We start from the raw sequence: 22648 nt of genomic DNA on the forward strand, positions 1-22648 counted from the left end.
TGTGCTCATTGTGCTGGCAATCAACCGGCCTTTCGATGTGTCAAAAGATTTGTTTCAGCAAAATCCAGTGGTAAGGACCCCAGTAAGTTGGATAACCCCAGTGAACCTTAGAAATGCGCCCGTATCTAAGGCTATACCCAAGACGCCAGATGGCGACTCTGTTAGAGATGAGTTTGGAGGTGGGTTTGTGGATACCATTATCCATCAGAGCGTCGGTCAATGATGGGATTGGACAGATGCTTGCTTCTGTATCTTAGCATCCTTTGATTAAGCCATAGAGTTGAAACAGGAGTATGGGCAAGGAGCAATGTGGTCTAAGAGCGACATTCAATCAGCATTTAGATTACTTCTAATACAACCTGATTGTTAAAAAGTTTTGGGCTTTCATTATGAAGGAAAGTTCTATGTGAGTGATGCCTGCCGACCGTGCTTCTATGGTTCTCGCTAAGTAGGTAAACACTGGCTACAACTCCCATGGACTGTTAAAGAGACCTAAGCTCTCCTCATGCATGGGAGTGTGTCAGCTATATATAAAAAGTTAATATTTTTCCATTGCTTTACTTACCTGAAATCTGATTGCTTAATTTTTGCATCCTTGTCTTTGGATTGGTTGATTAAAAAAGAGGATATGGCTTCTCCAAAAGGCGCAAAATCAACCTATATAACGGCAGACTTGCAGCGCTTGGCTCACTGTTCGCTGGCAGTCGAGGAAAGAGGATCGGCTTCAAGATCCCTCGAAGTCGAAGTACCCAAAAAATACTTCAAAATTCGAAGTTTTTTCATTCGAAAATTCACTTCGACCTTTGATAAATCTGCCCCCAAAATATTTTTAAGCAAATGTTATGCCATTACAAACCACAAGGTGGAGACATATCCTTTCATGCCCATATATAATACACTACAAATAGAATGATCCACTGTTATACTTGATGTTCAATAGATACATGTTTGAAATCTTAACTTTGACAAAAATGTCAAAACTTTTTTTCACTACACTTTTTATACCATGTATGATGTTTTGGTTAATACAAATATAAAAACATATATGACAAAGATCATTAATTTTATTGAATGGAAGCAATAGATATAACCAAATAGTGAGTAGCTACATAACATGACCATCACACAATATGTGCCTTCTAAAAAACCAGAGCTATAAAAAATGGTGGTAAAACATTGACGGGTAGTGCACATAGAGTAATGATGGACACAGCAGGACAAGGGAATGCAACTGTACATCCAATGTACAAACATGGACAAAAAAATCACTTCTTTTCACTCTTTTCATAAAAATAATTGTTTCCATGCATGCTCCTAGTACTTGTGGGGAATGTAAGTGCACCCTCCCATCCTAATCTGATGAATTACATGCATGGAATTACTAACAACCTGGATGTTGCGTAATTTACAGGGTTTAAGGGCTATTCCACACGGGGAGATAGCCACGCGTTTGCGGTCGCGGCGACAAAGCGCCGCGCCAGTCGCCGCGACCGGCGCAGGCGACAGTTTTGTATGGGCGCCTATGTAAAAACGCCTGCGCTAACCACACGAGGCGATGCGCTTTTCAACAGTCGCCTGAAAATGCCTCGCCAGGCTTTTTCAGGCGACTGTTGAAAAGCGCATCGCCTCGTGTGGTTAGCACAGGCGTTTTTACATAGGCGCCCATACAAAACTGTCGCCTGCGCCGGTCGCGGCGACTGGCGCGGCGCTTTGTCGCCGCGACCGCAAACGCGTGGCTATCTCCCCGTGTGGACTAGACCTTAGTAGCAGGTTGTATCAGTAGGTTCTACTGACATGCAAAAGCCAATTATGCACTAATGCCACTACTAATATTGCACATTGGTGTGCCTGAAATTGAAGTTAACTTAAAGGTGGCCCACTACTTTAAGCTATGGTATTGTATATGTTATTTAATTATGCAACATTTTCTGTCTTAAATATGGATTACACCCAAATGATGTATTCATGCATTATACTGGAATTTTTCTATTAGTAGTTTCAGACACCAATATAATGGATTGCTGGATTAGTACTAAAAATTTTAGAAACATAGTCAGGATGTCTGGTTCTATTGAAGCCAGATTCTGGTTTTTATGAGCACAGTCAATGCTGGATTCCGCATTTTTGCCCCAGCTCTCTGCTTCCTGGTTTGATTCCTAGCAGGGCCTTTATGCAGTCTGAGGACAGAATTTTCCCTGCCCCCACCAACTCTGTAACATTTCCTGCTTTCAGACCTGGATGGATGGAGGGGGAAACTGCTTGTGTAAGAAGTAGTGCAGTGCAGTGTTTTTATACAACAAAGGAGCCAAACTTCCTGTAAAAACTACCCTCATGGCAAAAATGTCTCCGATTCCTAGTTGTATTCCTATATGATGAGTGTATACTCTGGCTAAACCTCCCCAAAACTGCTTTAAAAAAAATCCTGCTCCCTTACAAACTGCTTGCTCATGATCTATCTTCAGCTGAGGGCAGGGGATGCTGCTGGCAGAGATATTGTGGTGGGGCAGTTACTGCTGTGGTGCCAGCTTACGTTTCCATCCACTGCATACCTCCCAACTGTCCCATTTTTAGAGGGACAGTCCCTCTTTTGACAGCTCAACCTGCAGTCCCTCATTTGTACTGAAAAGTCCAGTTTTTCTCTGCTCTGAACAGCCAGAAAAAGAAACAATGTTTCTAACTTAATTGGCTTTTGGCAGAGAGCCCAGAACAGCCACAGCAGCAGATAAGATACTTTTGTAACAATATCAAATAAGTAATTGTAACAATATAGCATAACAGGTCCCTTGGGAAATGTTAGACTCACAGCTTAAAGGGCAATTCGCCTTTAATAGCAAAACTGTAATAACTGACAAAAACCACAGAAATATGTTCAAACTTTCATAACCTGCCACATTTTGTAAAATAAACATGGCATTTAGGGGTTGTGGCCACCAAAACAGGCATGGGCAAAAAAATGTTGCCGCGTGCCAAATTTTTTGTCCCTCTTTTTATTTCCAAAATGTTGTGTGATATGACAACAGGGCAAGTATCTCTTCTCATTTCTTCTACAGCTTTGATGGTGATACGAGTCACTCTCAACATTGTGCTTGTGAGTATATAGGCGGGAGGGGGAGCACTGTGGTGGACCCTTACCTGTTACATATTACTCACATTCCCTTACGGAAACGCATTTTAGGACATCATCAGGAGAATACACGCTCCTGCATTCGCTCTCGTAAAGAAGAAGTATGGAGACTTTTCTCTTATTCTACACACTTATCTGAAAAAACTGCAGTCACACCTCCGTGCTAAACACATTTGCTGTTGCAATCTCCCCACTTGTGGCTCATTCCTCAGCCCTCTCTCCTCGGTCCTCAGACCTCGGTCCTCAGCCCTCCCTCCTCGGCTATCAGCCTGGCTTACGAGATGAGGAGGGAGGGATGAGAGCTGAGGAGGGAGGGCTGAGGACAGAGGGCGTTTGTAATGAGGGCTGAGGAGGGAGGGCTGAAGACTGAGGAGGGAGGTATGAGGACCGAGGAGGGAGGGCTGAGGAATGAGCCACAAGGGGGGAGATTGCAACAGCAAATGTAGGCAGCACAGTGGTGTAACAAGTGCGCAGAATAAAAGATGAGTCTGCATACTTATTCTTTACGAGATCTCAGGCAAGAGCGTGTGTTCGCCTGATGATGTCCTAAAATGTGTTCGATATACCCTGCTAAGTGGTAACAAGATTTTGAAACCTTGCCACTATGCCATTTGTGATACACTATGGGAGTTTTCCCTTGTACGCTCTCTTTTTCTTTTTAAGCAAAAAACACATCTAATAAAAGGAAAAGGTGAATCACTGGGGAGATGCCAAAAGTTAGGCACCCCCCAGTGATTGCATTCACTTACCCCAGCCCGGTGCTCTTGAAAACTGCACTTGCCCAGGGTTCTCCTCCGCAAGTACTAAAGAGCAACCTTCTTTTTCCATTCTGTAAGAATAAGAAAGAAGAAGAGTAAGAAGAAACAAAAGATATCTCTGTGGCAGGGCTGGAACTAGGGGTAGGCACTTTTAAGGGACATTTTTTTCTTTGTTTTTTTAAAACCCTGGTTTGCTTGGCCTTTAATAGTTTTTCAGTTTTACAAATTGCCTGTTCCAACCCCTTCTTGCCTGTGATTCGTACTGCGGCAGAATCACTGCTTGCACTGGTAAACAGATAATTAGGAGCAATATGATGGAATTTTGGCTGCTGCTGGCACAGATACATATGTGGGGGCAATATGATAGATTTTTGACTACTGCTGGCACATGTACAGATCCGGGCCAATATGAGTGATTGGCTGCTGCTGGCTCAGGTACATGGGGCAATATGGTGGCTGCTGGCACAGATACATAGATGTTTGGGGCAATAAGATGGATTTCTGGCTCCTGCTGGCACAGGTAAAAATTAGGGGCAATATGATTTTTTTAGCTGCCGATAGCATATGTATTGGGGGTAACAATGCGATTAATGTTTTGGCTTATGCTGGCACAGATACAGATTAGGGGCTTGGGGACAATTTGTGGAATTGATTGCCTTTGGCACAGGTACAAATGAGGACATCTGATAGGTGCTGGCACAGGTACATGGGGAAATATGAATGGTAAGGTGGGAAATGGTAATGCAGCACTGGGTGGGGGGGGCACTGATTGAAGCCCTTGCCTAGGGTGCCAAAACACCTTGGCCCAGCCCTGGTCACATTGTTCCATTTGTGAGACAGTTCCTGAAGCAGGTAGGTGAGGTAGCTGGGTGTATTTGGTGGATCCGCTCTGGTACATAATATGCTCTACGGAACAACTTAAGGGAGGTTTCCATGATAGTTACATAATAGCGCCAAAGTTTTTTTTTTTGTTTTTTTTAAGGTAACTTCTGTCGACTTGGGAAAATGAAGCACCACTTATCAGGGCCGGAACTAGGGGTAGGCAGAGTAAGCACGTGCCTAGGGTGCAAAGCTGGAGGGGCGCCAGGCACGCACCTTCTGCCTCTCCTACCCCTAGTCCAGTCCCCCTCTCTGGCCGCATTTGTCAGCTTGCGCATGCGCGCTTTCCCTTTCACGCTGCCTCATGTTTTCGCACATGTGCTCACAACATATTCTTTTGCGCATGCGCTCACAACAGATTCTTTTGCGCATGCGCGTGCACGCGTTTTTTCAGCGCACACCAGGTTTTCTGCATGTGCGCTGCTGGGGTGCTCCAACCAGCTGGGCTGCCTAGGGTGTCTGCCCAGGCTGGCCCGGCACTGCCACTTATGTTTCCCACTGGCACTGGTTTATTGCCAGTGGGAAAGTATTTTGGGGTTATTTAAATGCGGGCAATAAATCTCACCATGTGCCAGTACCCTTAGGTTTGAAGATGATTTAGTAAAACACTGTAATGTCTTGTTGTGGAAAACAAACAAACTCAACAGATTCAGTGCAGCCCTCTCATTTTGGTGACATAACTAAAATATTTGCTGTCAACCACAGATCATACCTTGATATATATAGAGATTTGCTGATTGCTTGCAAGCACCTCTAGCCCCACAGAGACATGTCACCCCAATCAGGCCCAGACTGGTAATCTGTGGGTTCTGGCAAATGCCAGAGGGGCTGCTATAAGGTGCCATAGAAAGTCAGTATTTAGTGGGCTGGTGGGGGCTATTTGGGCCTCTGTGTGGGCTGATTGGGCTTCTGTGTACCTGAAATGCCAGGGCCTATTTTAATTCTCAGTCCGGACCTGACCCCAATAGACATTAGTGTGATGCAGTATTTACCTGTTTCAATTTTCCAGCCTTTATAATCTCTGGTACAAAGTTTGTGTAAATGCACCAACTTCCAAAAACCTTATTTACTAAAGTATTTCCTTTGGTAAATTGTTCTCACATTAAGGTGATAAATCAGGCCCTGAAGCACTAAGCAGTAATTTTTTTAGGATGAAAAAAGTCTAGGTGACTCCATACATATTTTCTACCAAAATTGTATTCCTTTTTCCTGTGAAGGAAATTAAGGGATCGATGCATAAAATTTAAGTGCCATAGATCGTAGAATCTACAATCTGTTGATAAAAGGACTCAAGTGCCACTAATCGTAGATTCTATGATCTGCAGCACTTCCGGGTTGGGGAGCAGAGGAGCGGCTTGTAAAGTCGTTCTCTCCGTCCCTGCTTATTCCCCCACCCCTAGTCTACAAGCAGAGCGGGGGAACGAGTGGCTCTTGGAGCGCAATCACGCAGGACCCCCAAGGCAGCAGCAGGCACATGAAATCTACTTGTCCTGCTGCTGTGGCTCTTCCTGCAACCCCCTGCGCCACCCACTGGATCAAGCAAGAAGATGGATGCCTTCTCTTCACGGGGGCCCCACCAGCCCTTCCAGGCGGATCTGCAGCCTTTGCCCCAGGTTAGTGTTACACACACAAACACACACTTATTACATTGATACACACATACATTTTTGGATGATCCAGGGGGGGTCACACACATTCACAGTCTGTTTTTTTTTGCATGAAAAGACTATTGGGAGTAGCGTATTCACTAACCACATTATAATACTTGCAATAGTTCAAGAGGGCTGCAATTGTCTCGTGGTGTATCTTGAAACCTTGAAGCATCAGTCAGTTCCAATATTCCATGCAAAATCAGAAATAAGATGGCACACACTTCGGCAAATGTGCTAATTCTTTAGTGATTTATTGAGATCTCCACATAATGTTTCGGAGGTACAACCTCTTTTATCAAGTGCTCTCATACGTGTAATTCCAAACACAGGTATAAAAAGGTGATTGTTCTTTTATGTTCCCCAATTCTGATTCTTATCTCTCTCTTGGTTTTACCAACGTATGCCTTTCCACAGGGACATTTTAACATGTAAATTACACCTGTAGTGGTGCAGGTGGCGTATGCTGTAACCTGATGGCATGTCTCTTAGAGGGGTGATTAGAACTTTCCCCTGTAATGATGCTATTACAACACCCACAGGACAAACAGGGGAATGTTCGCATTCTTGGATTGCCGAACAATGTTGGTTGTCTTACTTTTGGTTCTAACAAATCTGCCTTTGTCAATATAGCACCTAGGTTACGAGACCTCTTATATGAACACAGTGGTATGTCATCAAAAATTTTGCCAAACTCCACATCCTTTTGTAATATAGCCCAATGTTTGTGCTTTTAATACAGTTTGAATTGGCATTGTAGGTAGAAATAAAGGCGATCCTGTTGTTATTCTTACTCGGCATTTTGTTATTAAGTAAATCTTCTCGTTTTAAAGACATAACTTTATTTTTTTGTGACTCCACTAGAGTCCTATTGTAGCCTCTTTCAATAAAACAGTGAAATTCCTTGGTGTCCACCTGGCGAGGGAATCTCACCTGGTCCCACAACACCAGCTACTTAGCTTAGAAAGGCCAACAGCGCCTCTACTTCCTGCGCAAGCTGAGGAAATCCCATCTCCCACCATCCATACTCAAAACCTTCTACAGAGGGACTATCGAGAGCATCCTGCTGTATCACTGTCTGGGCTGGGAACTGCACTGTCATGGAGCACAAGACCCTACAAAGGATAGTGAAGACAGCAGAGAAAATCATAAGTGTCTCTCTTCCTTCCATCACGGACATTTACACCAGCATTGTGGCTGATCCAACACACCCCTCACACTCACTGTTCACACTCCTGCCATCTGGAAAAAGGTACTGAAGCATTAGGGCCCTGTAAGGGGCCCGAAGGCTCAGCCAGGAGTAGCGAACCAAGGAGGAAGCACCAGTCCAATAGTTCGAGGTACAGGCAAGGGTATAGAAAGAGAGTGGTCGAAGTCCAGGCAATAAGGTCGGTTCAGGCAGCAAAGGTTCAGAATACGAAATCAGGCAAAGGTCAATACACAGGATCAGCAATGATAATCACAGGAAGCGCACCCAGGAACTCACGAGGAAGAACCTATAGTAGGGCACAGTCTGCAGTGCTTCAGCATCTTTTATAGGCCTCCTTTGGCGCCAAAACAGATGCAGTGGCGTCATGACGCTGGCTTCTTCACGCTGGCGTCTTCGCGCTGGCGTCTTCACGCAGGCGTTTTGACGCTGGCGTCTATTCTGACGCTGGCGCTTAGGCGCCGGCGACCAATCCGATGCTGGCGGATATTCTGACGCTGGCGTGATGTCACAGAACTGCGACCAGAAGGAAGCACATGGAGAACGCCGCCATCTTGGACTCCGCCATCTTGGGACGCCAGGTAAGAACTCCTTACAGGCCCTCACTACCACGCTCACTACCAGACTGTGTAACAGTTTCTTCCCCCAAGCCATAAGGCTCCTGAATACTCAGGGACCGGACAGATCTCTCTCACACACACACTCCATCTGACCTTACTATATACCACAACATTACACAGCCATTGTATGCCATTGTATAAATAAATAGCCATTGGATACAATTGTTCTCTATGAGCACATCTGCATTTTATCATGTTCTTACTACTATCATATCACAATGATACACCCATCATGTCTGATGTTTAGCATTATTTACTTAACATATTACATCTGAGTGTGCACTGTCTTGTCCTGTCCCTGCACAATGCTGACCTGTCTTGCAGGCGTTGCATATTTTTGCACTTGCACTTTTTGTCTGTTGTACGGTACATCTATGTTGTGTTGTGTAGCACATTGGTCCTAGAGGAACGTTGTTTTGTTTCACTGTGTACTGTACAAACGTATATGGATGAAATGACAATAAACTCACTCTTGACTCAACTCACTCTTTTGCCAACCCTTGCAACTAGCCACTTGCTGCCGCCTGAGGAAAGGTTCTCACCTTGCCTCATGGCAGGAGCGGCCCTGGCCACATTTGGTATATCTATGCATATTGGGCGTCAAAGTATTCTATAAACCCATTGCATTCATATTTAGGATGTTTTATGCTGATATGTTATGAAATTTGGGGCATATAATGGTGTAAAGTGCAAGCTTTGTGACGGTTTTAAAAAAAAAAAATTACAATGTACAGCATAGCTTTGCAGTTTGGTAGTTTGAAGTAGAAAGCTATAGTAGTAGATATTTACCATTTTTGGATTTGTCAGAATGTGTACTATTCTGACAAATCCAGCAGCTATTTAAAATAATGTCTGGTTGCAACGTAAATGGGGTGTAATAGTAAATACAGTGGTGCCTGAATGATAGCCTTGGGCTTGTTAATGAAAAAACAGTCAATAGCAGTCCTACAAGCTCCTAGGCAGGCAAATTATACGTTGAGTATTATATACTGAGGAGCAGGGTACATACAAAGTGTCCAGCCGGTGCATCAAAACGTTTCAGCATTAAGCATTTACAAACAGTGAAAAATAGCACATTACCGGATCCGCTGTATGGAGAGGTGCTTGCTCATCAGACTTGGGGCCCCTGCAATGTGCGCCTATGTGTGCCGGGTCCGTGCTGCACTCGTGGACCCGACTCTCAACTAGTGCTGGGAGCTCAATACTTCAAATTAAATGAATATTATATAAAATATCCAAGGCACACAATTCCTCTCCCCCTCCTTTCTTTTATACATTTTTTAACAGAGCATTGTCACTTTTATTGATATAAATAAAAAATGTTTTTAGCAGTGATAATCATGACGACCAATAGAGGTCGCCATAGACCTATTGTATATAATGCATGTGCACGACTCATTTTGTAAGCGTTAAGCGTGTTCCCGAAACGCGTAAGGCCTGTGTAATTCTACAGTACTTAGCAATAAAAACCTGCTTTTTTACCGGAGTGCCGTCCTCCTGTTCATGTATTATATGTTGGCAGTGGGGACGCTGCGGACTGAGTTTGAAGCGGTCCTAATTGGTTTTGTGGTAAAAATTCATATGAACTATTTTCATTTGGGTGCCTCTATAGTTTGGTAAATCTATGTATATTGAGCATCAAAACGTTCAGTAGACCCCTGGCGTTCTTATTTAGAATGTTTTATGCTGATATGTTATGAAATGTGGGCAAATAATGGGGTAAAATGCAAGCTTTGTGGACTATTTTCAGAAATTTCATAAAATTTCATATGTTCAGCATAGCTTTGCAGCTGGGTAATTTACAGTAGAAAGATGTATTTACCTATTTTAGATTTGTCAGAATGTATACTTTCTGAAAATATATGGTTTTATAGGGTCTCCATTCTGTTAGGGGGTCTCATGGCACATAATACACATACCAGGTACTTATATTTCAGCAGCCAGAATGTCAGTCTTGAAAATGTATATGCACTATTTGCATTTGGGGGTCTCTGTACGCCACATAGTTTGGTAAATCTATACATATTGGTCATCAAACTGTTCAGTGGACCCCTGGCATTCATATTTAGGATGTTATCTCTTGGTGCCTAATGCTATGAGGGAGATAAGATTCTAGAAAGTGGAAGCTTTAAGTCAATTTTCAGGTATTTCATTAAAACCGTCAAATTTGAGAAAGTTTTGTGACTAAGTAGTTTGGAGTAGAAAGATATGGTTACCCATTTTGGATTTAGCTGAATGTGTGCTTTCAAAACATATATGGTTTTGGGGTCAAGGTATTTTTTGTTTTACCCCACAAAAATACAGTAAATGTGTTTAGTGACTTCCAGGTAAAATTGTATGTGCTAACTTCACTTTGGGGTCTCTTAACACCAGATACTTTCACAATCCTATACAAAATGGGCATCAAACTGTTCAGTGGACCCCAAACATTCATATTTAGGATGTTTTTTCTTGGTGGCTAATGTTATGAGGAAGATAAGATGCTAGAAAATGGAAGCCAAAGTGGAAGTCAATATTTAATCAAAACCAACAATTTTAGGAAAGCATTACCACGCAGTAGTTTACAGTAGAAAGTCATGCTTACCCATTTTTGATTCACCTGAATGTGTACTTTTCAAAAATATATGGTTTGGGGAGGGTCAACATATTTTTTGTGTTTTCACCCCACAAAAAATGCAGTAAATGTGATGATTATTCAGTAGCTGAAGTGACTTTCAGGGTAAGTTGTATGCGCTAACTTCATTTAGGGGGTCTCTAAACACTTTGTAAATCCTATGGACAATGAGCATCAAACTTTTCATTGGACCCCTGGCATTCATATTTAGGAAGTTTTTTCTTGGTACCTAATGCTATATGGGAGATATGAAGTGAAAGTTTTGAAATTATTTTTCCAAATTTTTTTTTATAAAAACCACAAAGTTCAGAAAAACTTTGATATTTTGTAATTAGGAGAAGAATGACATGGTTACCCATTTTGGATTTGAGAGAATCTGTACTTTTGAAAAATATATGGTTTCCTGTGGTAAACCTACTGTTCCAGGATTTATTGGCTTTTGAATCCAAATTATGCCATATACTAGTGTAGAGCTTTGGAATTTGTTAATTTACTGTTGGTAGTTTTTGATCTATAGAAGTCAGGAATCTTCATAAAACTATAAATATTTGATATTGGCACATTCAAAACACAAAGCTTTTTTGTGCATAAAATAAAATATTTTTCTGGTATAGATCCCTATTTTGTAAAAAAAATCTATTTTTTTTAGGTATTTAGAGCTCTAAATCTTATTCCAGAAGTGGTAATACAAATTTCTAAGCAGATTTAGAAAGCTCAGGTTCTCCCGAAAAAACAATGTATAGTTTTCCCAGGTAAACTAACCCCCCCCCCCAGGAAATACCCCTAAAATGTGTAAATGAAATGCAAACTTCTGCTGGCACGTAAATGCTTAAAGATCTGTATTTGTTGATAAACAGTAATCATGCTGAATAAAAACTGCAGGCAATAACATGATGGAATGGATAGACACATCCAGATGGAGTTGCATGCAGAGTCCTAATAAGGCAACGGAAACAAAAAAATTGCCTTTTACTCAATTGACTCTGGTTTTAAAACAAAATATAATCATTCCATTTAAATAGTTTTGGAAATCAAGCACAGATACAATTGAGATGCAGCCACCACATCCCACCTACAGTGGCAGTGCTAAGCTCTAATGCTGCCAAATTTATAATCACCCCCCCCCAAAATGTGTGTGGATTGTTTTATATTAATTTAATACAAATCTAGAAATGAAAAAAATGTAGTAAATGCGACAGTTCTGTTTTAACCAAGCAATAAATACCATTAAATTCAATGCTGAAGAGAAGCACGTATCAGTGTCCATTCAGCTGCTCACAAAGGACCAGATTCAATTAAATAAATAAATGATACCATGTTTTATCCAGTGAAAACTCATGTGCGAGATTCAATTCAAGGAGAAAAATACTTTTCTCCTAATTCAGTTCCAGTTCCCATAGACTTCAATAGAATTTTCACATGATAAACTGTGAGATGTTTTTCTGAATTGAATTGCATCTCAAATTGAATCTCGTCCATGAATTTTCATGCGATGAACCTTTTTTCTCACTGAACTGAATCTGGCCCAAAGTTGGATCAAGCTGCAATCAAGCAGATCAAGATCAAGCATATGTAACTGTTTTCAAGACCACAGAACACAAATGCTGTTTTTGACCAAAGCATTTATATATTCTTAAGCACTCACTAGTATATTTAAGAAAAAAACAGAACAGAATTGTCATGGTCCTGTTTCGTCACAGAAAAAAAGTAGCAGACTAATTAAAATCTCATTGTTACATTAATTTTCAGTTAAATGAATAATTATGAATAATTTCTGAGTTGATTTTTAATATACTATTTCAGCTTTCAAAAAAACATTCTTGTGTGTATTTGCATATTCATACACGAAAACACAATCTTGAATGTTGATATATCTACCCCTCACAGAATGGAGCTGTGCAATTGCCTATAAAGTGAATTCTAATTAAGTTAGAAATGTCACTGTGCGTGAGGACTAATTATATGCAATATTTATCATAAGGTGCCTGCAGTTATACAAGGAAATGCCATACATAGCTTGAATGTCAACCCAACCTGTGTCATAGATACAGTGAACATGATAGCAAGTGACTGAAAAAAATAATCATTTCCTGCTTCTACATAATCTTACCATATGCAAAACAGTAAACAAGTTAAACAACTGAAAAAAAATAGATGTAGTGCTGTGTATTACCTAGGTCCCACCCACAGGTAGACTATAGATAGCAATTAAAGGCCATTCTTGAAGCACACTGCACTCTCTTGCAAAATGGATCTCCAGTTGCTTTCCTTTCTGCTCATAGGCACCTGGCTAGGTAAGCCATTTTATTTCTGGGTTCTAGAATGTTTCTAGGAGGTCCAAGTTTTCATTTTATCATGTTATAAAAGTGAAGAACAGATCAGAAGACAAAATCAGGCTTGGACATTTTAGCTGCAGCTTCGTTAATTAAAGGGATACTATCTTCCAAAAATATTTTATTTGACAAGTACATCAGATATTCAGCTAATTAGATTACTAGTTATAATTATACAATTTTTTAAAAACTGTATAGGCATGCTTTGTAGTTGCATAGGGAAACATGTTTATTTTGCCTCTTTCCAGTCACAATAATCACAAATAATTGTTTATAAATAGGATAAGGAGATAGTAACAAGATATTAGAAAGCCAACGGTACATGAGGTAGACTTCCCAAAAGCACCCTCTCTCCTCCACCCACTAATGAGTTAAATAAAAAAACACCAGCACTTTTATGATAGTGTACTTTTAGTTCAAAATTCAATCCACACTAAAGAAAGTCCTTCTCTATAAATATATTTGTAAAGATAGTTTACATATAAATTTACATACAAACTGTGATGTTACTAAAGTTTTCTGGGATAATCAGGAGTTTCAGTAATTTTAAAATTAAATGAAAGCCAACTTAAGAGGGCTCATTTATGATTAAAAAGTTCAGCAAAGGGTGAAAAATTTGGCCCTTCAGAATACCAGTGTTTTTCATATACTGTACTACGGGTCAGATTTACATAGGGTCGAATATCGAGGGTTAATTAACCCTTGATATTCGACTGCGGAAGGTAAATCCTTCGACTTCGAATATCGAAGTCGAAGGATTTACCGCAAATAGTTTGATTGAGGTTCGGTAGGTTTTAGATGGCGAAGTAGGGGGTCAAAGTTTTTTTTTAAAGAGACAGTACTTTGACTATCAAATGGTCGAATATTCGAACGATTTTTCGTTCGAATCGTTCGAGTCGAAGTCGAAGGTCGAAGTAGCCAATTCGATGGTCGAAGTAGCCAAAAAAACATTCGAAATTCAACGTTTTTTTTATTCTATTCCTTCACTCGAACTAAGTAAATGTGCCCCTACGTGTAGCTCTACAGTTGCCCTGTGTGTCAATATGTTGGTTGCATCTGTTTTACACCTACCCTGAACAGGCATTAAAGGGCATTTGTATGTAAATTATTTGTAAATGTAATTGATATTAAATGCAATATCTGTTTGTCCATAGCTATTATCTGTAAGGGTGATTGCACACGAGAAAATGAATTGCCAGCAATAAAACTGTTTTAATGAGGGTGATTGTTCTCCTGAAAATGCTTTCACCAGCAAAATATATATATATATATATATATATATATATATATATATATATATATATATATATATATATATATATATATATATATATATATATATATATATATATATCAAAACATACTTCTAGTACAAGCCACAGCTAATTAACAGACCTGGCTGGAGGAGAACTAACTCCTTCTATGCCTTCTATGAGGCAGCAGCTTATTTATCAAGTGGAAAAAAACATTTTCGTTATATTGAATAATCAGGTGCATAAAATGGCATATGCAAATTTTGGGTGGTTTGTGATTATGTTGGAATGCTGGGTAAAAACTGTTTATTGTGGGTAGAATGCATGATGCATTTTGCTATTTAAACAGAGACCAAATAGCTCCAGTTTAGTAAATGCACCCTAAGAATTTATATAATTTTTGCATATAGTGCTGCAGTACTGTTCCTCACATGTCAGCCATATACATCGTATGGTCCTTCTATATCTCCCCTCCATTTAGTTCATGCAATCCTATTTTAAAAGATTGAAATAAATGTACTGGTTAAAGTGTGGTTAATGGTCAAAAATACATAAATAATATAACAAGAGAAGAATTAGGGCAGATTTATCAACATGTGAGATTAGAGTTTATGACAGAAAATTATTCTTATGGAATTTTTAAAAGTGCATCTATCAAAAGTTAAACACACTTTTAAAAGTTACAGAAGAATGAAAAAGTGATTGAGTTTTTCAGAAGTAAACTCTAATCTCACACTTTGATAAATCTGCCCTTTAGACAAACCCAGATTCCAAGAGGCTGGTTTATTATGCCTCAAGGTTTGATGGAAACTATGTAAAGAAACACAAAAGAAATTTTTAACGTTCTTGTGTTTTCTTGAATCTATTGCTTCAATTGCCTTTATTCTCCCACCATCAGGTTATTTTTTACTTCGCACACTAAACCACATTATAAATTTGGCCTAAAAGCAGACACATAAAGGGGCATTTACTAACCAAGTACAGTGTGTATAGAGCAATTTTCAGACATATAATATCATATTTTCACCCACAATGCATAACTTTTCCTAATAATTAATATTCTCACATTTAGATAAACCATCTGCTTCAGTCCCACAAGAGGGAACAGAGTTGTTAAAGTGGTTGCTAGTTCTAATCATAGTTTAAATATTTCTTTGCAAATCCTCATCACCTTTGGACATTTCAACTAAATTTGATAAATGAGCAATCCTGATTACAGCTACTAGCATTAAATGGGTTAACCTCTGGGTAACTTTTATGTAAAACCATCTGTGTTAATTAGTCTTTATCAAGAAACTGAATTGCTGTTTCTCATAGGGTTTATGTTTCAGTTATTCTCTATCATGTATAATTACACCAAGGTCAGATTATTTTCTTGTATACCTATTTCTCTTTCTTATATTTGGTTTGACTTCTCATTTTGCTTTTTTTACAAATGTTAGCACATTGTGGGGCACATTTACTTAGCTCGAGTGAAGGAATAGAAGAAAAAATACTTTGAACGTTTTTTGGGCTACTTCGACCATCGAATTGGCTACTTCGACCTTCGACTACGACTTCGAATCGAATGATTCGAACTAAAAAATCGTTCGACTATTCGACCATTCGATAGTCGAAGTACTGTCTCTTTAAAAAAAACTTCGACCCCCTACTTCGCCAAGTAAAACCTACCGAGGTGCAATGTTAGCCTATGGGGAAGGTCCCCTTAGGATTCCTAACAAATTTTTGGTAGAAGGAAAACCGTTTGATCGATTTTTCCTTCGATCGTTCAATCAAACGAATTGCGGTAAATCCTTCGACTTTGATATTCGAAGTCGAAGGATTTAACTTTGACAGTCGAATATCGAGGGTTAATTAACCCTCGATATTTCGACCCTAAGTTAATGTGCCCCTGTGTGTTTGGTTGTGTCATAATATTAACTATTCTATCTTTAAATCGGGATTGTTTGCAGCAGAGAGGATATAATGAAAAATACAGTGGCAGAACTACCGGGGGAGCTACCAGGGCCCGCACCCCCTCAGGGCCCCCCCGGAATCCCGTGCGCCACTGAAAATGCGGCCTTACGGAGGGGGGCGGGCCTAGCTGCACGTCACGCACCAGGGCCCGCACCCCTCTAGTTACGCTACTGCTAGAATAGCTAAGTAAATGTGCCCCTGTGTGTTTGGTTGTGTCATAATATTAACTATTCTCTCTTTAAATCGGGATTGTTTGCAGCAGAGAGGATATAATGAAGAGACTAGAATAGCTAAATTAAAAAGGTTGTTCACCTTTGGGTTAACTTTTAGTATGATGTAGAGAGTGATATTCTGAGCCAATTTTCAATTGGTTTTATTTTTATATTATTTGTAGTTTTTGAGTTTATTCAGTGGCTCTCCAGTTTGTAATTTCAGCAATCTTGTTGCTAGGATCCAAATTACCCTAGCAACCATGCACTGATTTGAATAAGAGTCTGCAGTGTGAATAGGAGAGGGCCTGAATACAAAGATAAATAATAAAAAGTAGCAATAACAATAAATGTGTAGCCTGACAGAGCATTTGTTTTTAGATGGGGTCAGTGACCCCCATTTAAAAGCTGGAAAGAGTCTGAAGAAGAAGGCAAATAATAAAAGAACTATACAAAATAAATAATGAAGACCAATTGAAAAGTTTCTTACAGTTAGACATTCTACAACATACTAAAAGTTAACTTGAAGGTGAACCACCCCTTTAAGCTCTCTTATTACTTATTTATCAAGAATACAAGATGGCATCCATTAAGATTGAAGGGAATTTAAGAAGAAATACACATACATGCTTCTAACAGCTTGTAGTAGGTTCCAATGCACCAATTCATTCTACTGTGATGAATTGGGTTATGCTGTGTGCATGGAGCTACCACCAGCCTGGTCTTGGTCATAATGTAAGGGTTCCATTAGAGCAGTTATCCTCAACCAGTGGCTCGTGAGTAACGCATTGCTCACCAACCCCTTGGATGTTGATCCCAGTGGCCTCAAAGAATGTGCTTATTTTTTAATTCTTCACATGAAGGCAAGTTTTTTTTTTAATAAAACTAGATACACTGCCAAACAAAGCTTCCTGTAGGCTGCCATTCCACACAGAGGCTACCAAACGGTCTATCACATACCTTATTTGGCACCATCAGGAACTTTTTTCATGCTTACACTGTTGCTCCCCAACTTTTTTATATTTGAATGTGGTTCATGGGAAAAAAAAGGTTGGGGACACCCACCCTAGAGGGCGGCAACTCATGAGAGTGAAGAAAATTAAAGACGACTGCATATGATTCATGAAAAGGGTTACTAATTTAGGCCTATACTGTTGCATTATTTAGAAGCTACAGTGGAAACTACTTAAGTGCTCACAACTAAATTAGCAGGTAAAAACATGCAAATTTTTTCCCAATTAAACTTAAGGTGTGAGAATTGTAGAGCTCTGGAATTTCTCTCAGAAGTGGTTATAGTGTCCACATTCAACTGATAAAAAAAAGGATTTGCATGCCTTTCAGTAAGACAAAATCGCAAGGTTTGCACTTTTTTCAATGTTACTAACTTTTACAGTGTACTGTAAGCATTCCAGTGCTTTATTAGATGTGAAGTAAACAAAGGACATCTTAGCTGTAAACATCCTTCCTAAGTTGTTGTTGACCCTGGCTCACTCTTGCATTGGTCACTCGCAACTTTTCTACTGATTGCTTTTTATGTTCCAGGTTTAGGCTGCTGTGAGAACAACTGCAGTTATGTTGAACTAATGAAGGCTATAAACGATAACTTCCCCTCTACACATGTACGCCCAGCAATGATTTGGACCAATCGAACTGTCGTGCATTTGGATCTGACCTTGTACAGCATTGTAGATCTGGTAAGAATCTGGTATTTCATGTTTCGGTGAACAAAACCATTTTAATGAAGTGCAATTGGTTCCTGAATAAATGTGACAATTTAAGCTTTTTTCTGACGTTATGGAACAGTTCGGTAATTCGGGCTAAAGAGAAAAATCACATTTGTGCAGCTAAAACATTTTTTTCACTAATCTTGTGTAAGATCAAATTACTTGTGTCTATATAGTCTACTCAGGTCACTAGCACACACCTCATAGTTACTCCCTGGGGTCCAATATTCTTGATTTCCTAGTGAGTTTGGAAACAGCATATACAATTTAAGAATATAAAGCTACAGTTAACGTGTTAATGTGTTAATTTTGACATTAAAGTAAATATCAATATTTTCTCTTATATATCAGCCATTGTATATTAGCACAACCCTTGAAAAGGAAGGCATCTAAGAATAATGTGGGTTTTGATCACTATATGATATATTTTCTTTATCTTTTTTTCCAGGATATGCAAAAGCAGATACTCACTACTTATATCTGGTTCTCAATGGTAAGATTCTGACTATTGCTAAATTAATCCAAAGGGATTTAGTGGATAGTCAACCCCATGTAATATGTCAGTTCCTGTAGAAAGAATAGAACATATCTGTATATTATATACAGTATTTAAGTATATTTTCCCTACACCGGAGGAGTGGGAGAGCTCAGGTGGTTTCACTGGTGAAAGACCTATGCTAGCCTCTTGGATAGTTTCCCAAATGTTGCAAATGGCAAGAGGAACTAAATAAGGGGGACTTGGGACATTAGCCTCTGGTGCCAGTAGCAAGTGATGCCAGGGGAAACATTTCATTTTTAGAGGAAAAATAACAAATTAAGATTTATCACCCCAAAGCTGCTAAAAATCTAAAAATACTGTATCTCAAACCTGTCAAGAACATGTAGAAGTCAATGACAGATGTACCTGAAGATTTTTCTTGACATCATGATCCACACTGGTTTTCTTTCAATAATCTGATAAATCCTGGTTGTCGCAGTGAGAATTAGATAAAGTTGAGTTTTCAGAGCATCAATTCGAAAAAGTTGCACAATTAAAATTGACACATGATTTTGTCACAACGTTTTCCACTAGGAATGCACCAAATCCACTATTTGGGATTTGCATATGCAAATTAGGATTCAGGTTTGGTTTGGCCAGGCACAAGGATTCGGCCAAATCCAAATCCTGCTGAAAAAGGCCGAATCCTGGATTCGGTGCACCCCTATTTTCCGCACTGACTTTTTCAAGTTGATGTTTTGACACGTGAGTTAAATTTGTGGATGGGAGTTAAGTGCCTGCCAGGTTTAATGTTATGAGGGTTAAGAGTTTGGGAAAGAACCCAATAAATAGAGCTTGTACTGTATTGTTCTCTCCTTAAAGGAGAACTAAAGATTAACTAAAGAAGTAGCTAGAAATGTTGTACATTATGGGGCAAATTTACTTACCTCCGGAAATTCGCCACTGGCTTTGCGCACATCGCAACTCTTCGCCAGGTGTAGATTAGCCTGGGCAACACTAATTCACAAAGATCCGAAGTTGTGCATAGGGTTCCGAACTCTTGCGAAGTTGCACTTGCGATAATACGATAAGCAGTTTGAAGTTACGCTAGCGATGTCTAATTAGCATACGACATGCAGTTAAATGGACGTATATGCTGCAGCAACTACATTACACTACACAAGGCCAGGGAAGCTTAATAAAACACAACAGAGTTGTTATATTTCCCTACACATGTGCCCACAGTATAGTTAAGGTGCCATATGTTAGCAAATGTAGGGGTGAAGGAGGGTACCCCAAAAAAAATTTACAATCTTTTTCAGCCTATCACCCTGTAAAAAGGAAAACACGCCAGCGTTTTTTGGTACTTAGAAAAAATTTCAACTTTTTTTTTACAAACTCCTATCTACTCCATTGCACTTCGCCAGGTCTGAGGTGGCGACGGCAAGTCTGGCGATAGAGGTAACGTTCCGTAAAATAAAAAACATAGTAAATTTGCGTAGTTACGTCCCTTCGCCAGATCGAAAATTTGCCTGCCGTTATGGTGGGAAGTAGCGCTAGAGTTTATCTACTTCGCTAGCGAATTTATGCCAGGGACACTTAGTGAATCAGCGAAGTGGTAAAATGACATCACACTGGCGTTAGCCACTTCACCCTTTAGTAAATTTGCCCCTATGTGTTGGGCTTCTGTACCAGCCCAAGAAGACAACCACAGCCCTTTAGCAGTAAAGATCTGTGTCTCCAAATATGCCCCAGTAGCTCCCCATCTTCTTTTCTGCTGATTCACTGCACATGCTCTGTGCTGCTGTGACTTACTGAGCTTAGGGACCCACTCACAATATACAGTACACATAGAATATAAATTTCACAATATAAGGCTGATAAGTAATTAATACAGATAATTACTACATGGTAGCACAGAAACCAGTGCAACTAGTATCAGAATTTAATAATCAGCCTAGCATCAGCTTATATTACAGGCCAACATCATTTTCTGCTTGATAATTTGTGACGACCCCTAAGCTTAGTTTCTCAACAGCTGTTCAGAGCCCACTGAGCAAGTGAGTGTCACAGACACGTTCCAAGATGGTGACCTCCTGTGACAAATTTGAAGTTCTGGATCATTGGTACTATTGACAAGCTGAAACTTTAGGCTGTTGCAATAAGTTCAGTATTTAAAATAGGGCTTTTTTAGGGTTTAGTTCTCCTTTAAGCATGTGTACAGCTTTCATTGAATGTGATGCGCAGTACCAAATCACTTTCCTTTTATATTGGATCCCATAGTCTTGGTTCTAGGAACAAATGTGAAAGGAAGAAAGGCTGATTTCTCTTCCAAACACTCTGTATGGTGAATTCCTCTTTATCCACAAGTGTGAGACATGGCCAGAAATTAGGGGAAAGCAGCAGCTCATTATACAGAATTTTTGAGCCTCATATACTAAAGAGAAAAATGAAAAACACTAGTTCAATTTGTCATGATTTCCCTACATTCCAGTTTTTTCAATGAAAATATAATTAAATCATTCAGTGTCACATGCTCCCAATCGCATGCTACTGGAATTTCACTTTCCCTGGTAACCTCAACTTCCCTTTTGGCAGGGGTGCCCCTAATTACTTCTACAAAAAATGTTATAACCTCTAAAATTGGTAATTAGTATATTGCAACATTTTATTTTTAAGTTTAAACACTATTTAAGGGTTGTAGAGTGTCTTCGTAATGATTGTATATTTTGGTATATTTTGGTTTATTAAAAAGCACTAGAAAACTGGGAGAAAATTAACCAATTTTTATTTATGTGTTTATTTTAGTCATGGCAAAATGACTTTGTAAAATGGGATCCAAAGACCTACTGTGACATTCAAAACGTGGTAGTTCCTGATACATTAGTTTGGAAACCAGACCTTTACATCTATGAAATGTAAGTCTAAATAAGTCTAAAATATACAATAGATAAATAATGAAGGGGCAGATTTATCAAGGGTTGAATTGAAAATTTGAATTTAAAAAAAAAATTGAAATTCGAATATCGAAATTTATCATGAACTGTCCCTTTATGAATTCGAATTTGAATATTTGCCATCTAAAACCTCCCAAATTGGTGTTTTAGCCTATGGGGGACCTTCTCAATTTGGAGTCATTTGGTGGACTTTTGAAAAAAATAACTGGAATCGAATTTGATTCGAATTCGATTTGAGTTTGCAGGTTGATCTTATGCATCCGAATTTAAAAAATTTGAATTGTTTTAATAAATTTCGATTGGTAATTTTTTTTTTTGAATTTCGAGTTTATGGGAGATTGTGGGAGTTTTTATAAACTCCCATAAACTCTAAATTGATAAATATGCCTGTAAGTGTTCTGCAACATTATGGGGTCTCCTAAATATATATCTTAGTGTAAAGCTATAGTTACATTTTATTCCATCATGCTTGTCCTTCTATATAACCATTCTTCAATTCATATTTCACTGTACCATTGAAACCACTACCTGGTTGCTAGGTATATTGGGGTTATCCACACAGATATAACACATGTATTCATCTTTCGACTACTCTCTTGCCTAAACCTTCTGATACCGCAAACTCTGGTCTAACTAACTGCCTCCTCCTTGGTCCGCACTCCAACTGTGCCTTCGGGGCCTTACAAATACTCACTAGCGAGTCTCCAATTCCTCGAGGAGAAGGCCCTTACAGTGGTGCTCCTTAGCAGATCTCTTTATCCCTGAGCTTGACTGCTTGAGTCCCTATGCTGGCGGGTGACCAACCCTTCTGATTACTTACGGGAACTACTTAAAGGAAAACTATATCCCCAAAATGAAGAGAGCTAAGAAAAACATGAATGTATTTT

The 22648-nt window shown here is 39.4% G+C and overlaps 1 protein-coding gene across 2 annotated transcripts in view; it reads left to right on the forward strand.

Annotated features, from left to right (window-relative positions):
* The window catches only part of LOC108714002 (5-hydroxytryptamine receptor 3A), a 45187-nt gene that overhangs the window by 13899 nt on the left and 8640 nt on the right, over positions 1 to 22648 (forward strand). The window contains exons 1-4 of one of the 2 annotated variants that reach the window (XM_018257811.2): positions 13071 to 13145; positions 18145 to 18296; positions 18775 to 18819; positions 21613 to 21722. In XM_018257811.2, the coding sequence (XP_018113300.2) occupies positions 13100 to 13145; positions 18145 to 18296; positions 18775 to 18819; positions 21613 to 21722 (353 nt within the window). In that variant the 5' untranslated portion in view covers positions 13071 to 13099. Of the gene's footprint in view, positions 1 to 13070; positions 13146 to 18144; positions 18297 to 18774; positions 18820 to 21612; positions 21723 to 22648 lie in introns of those variants that run through there. The other variant, XM_041590135.1, reaches the window with a different exon arrangement.

The sequence above is a fragment of the Xenopus laevis genome, chromosome 4L (assembly GCF_017654675.1).
Source record: "Xenopus laevis strain J_2021 chromosome 4L, Xenopus_laevis_v10.1, whole genome shotgun sequence".
NCBI classification, from domain to species: Eukaryota; Metazoa; Chordata; class Amphibia; order Anura; family Pipidae; genus Xenopus; species Xenopus laevis.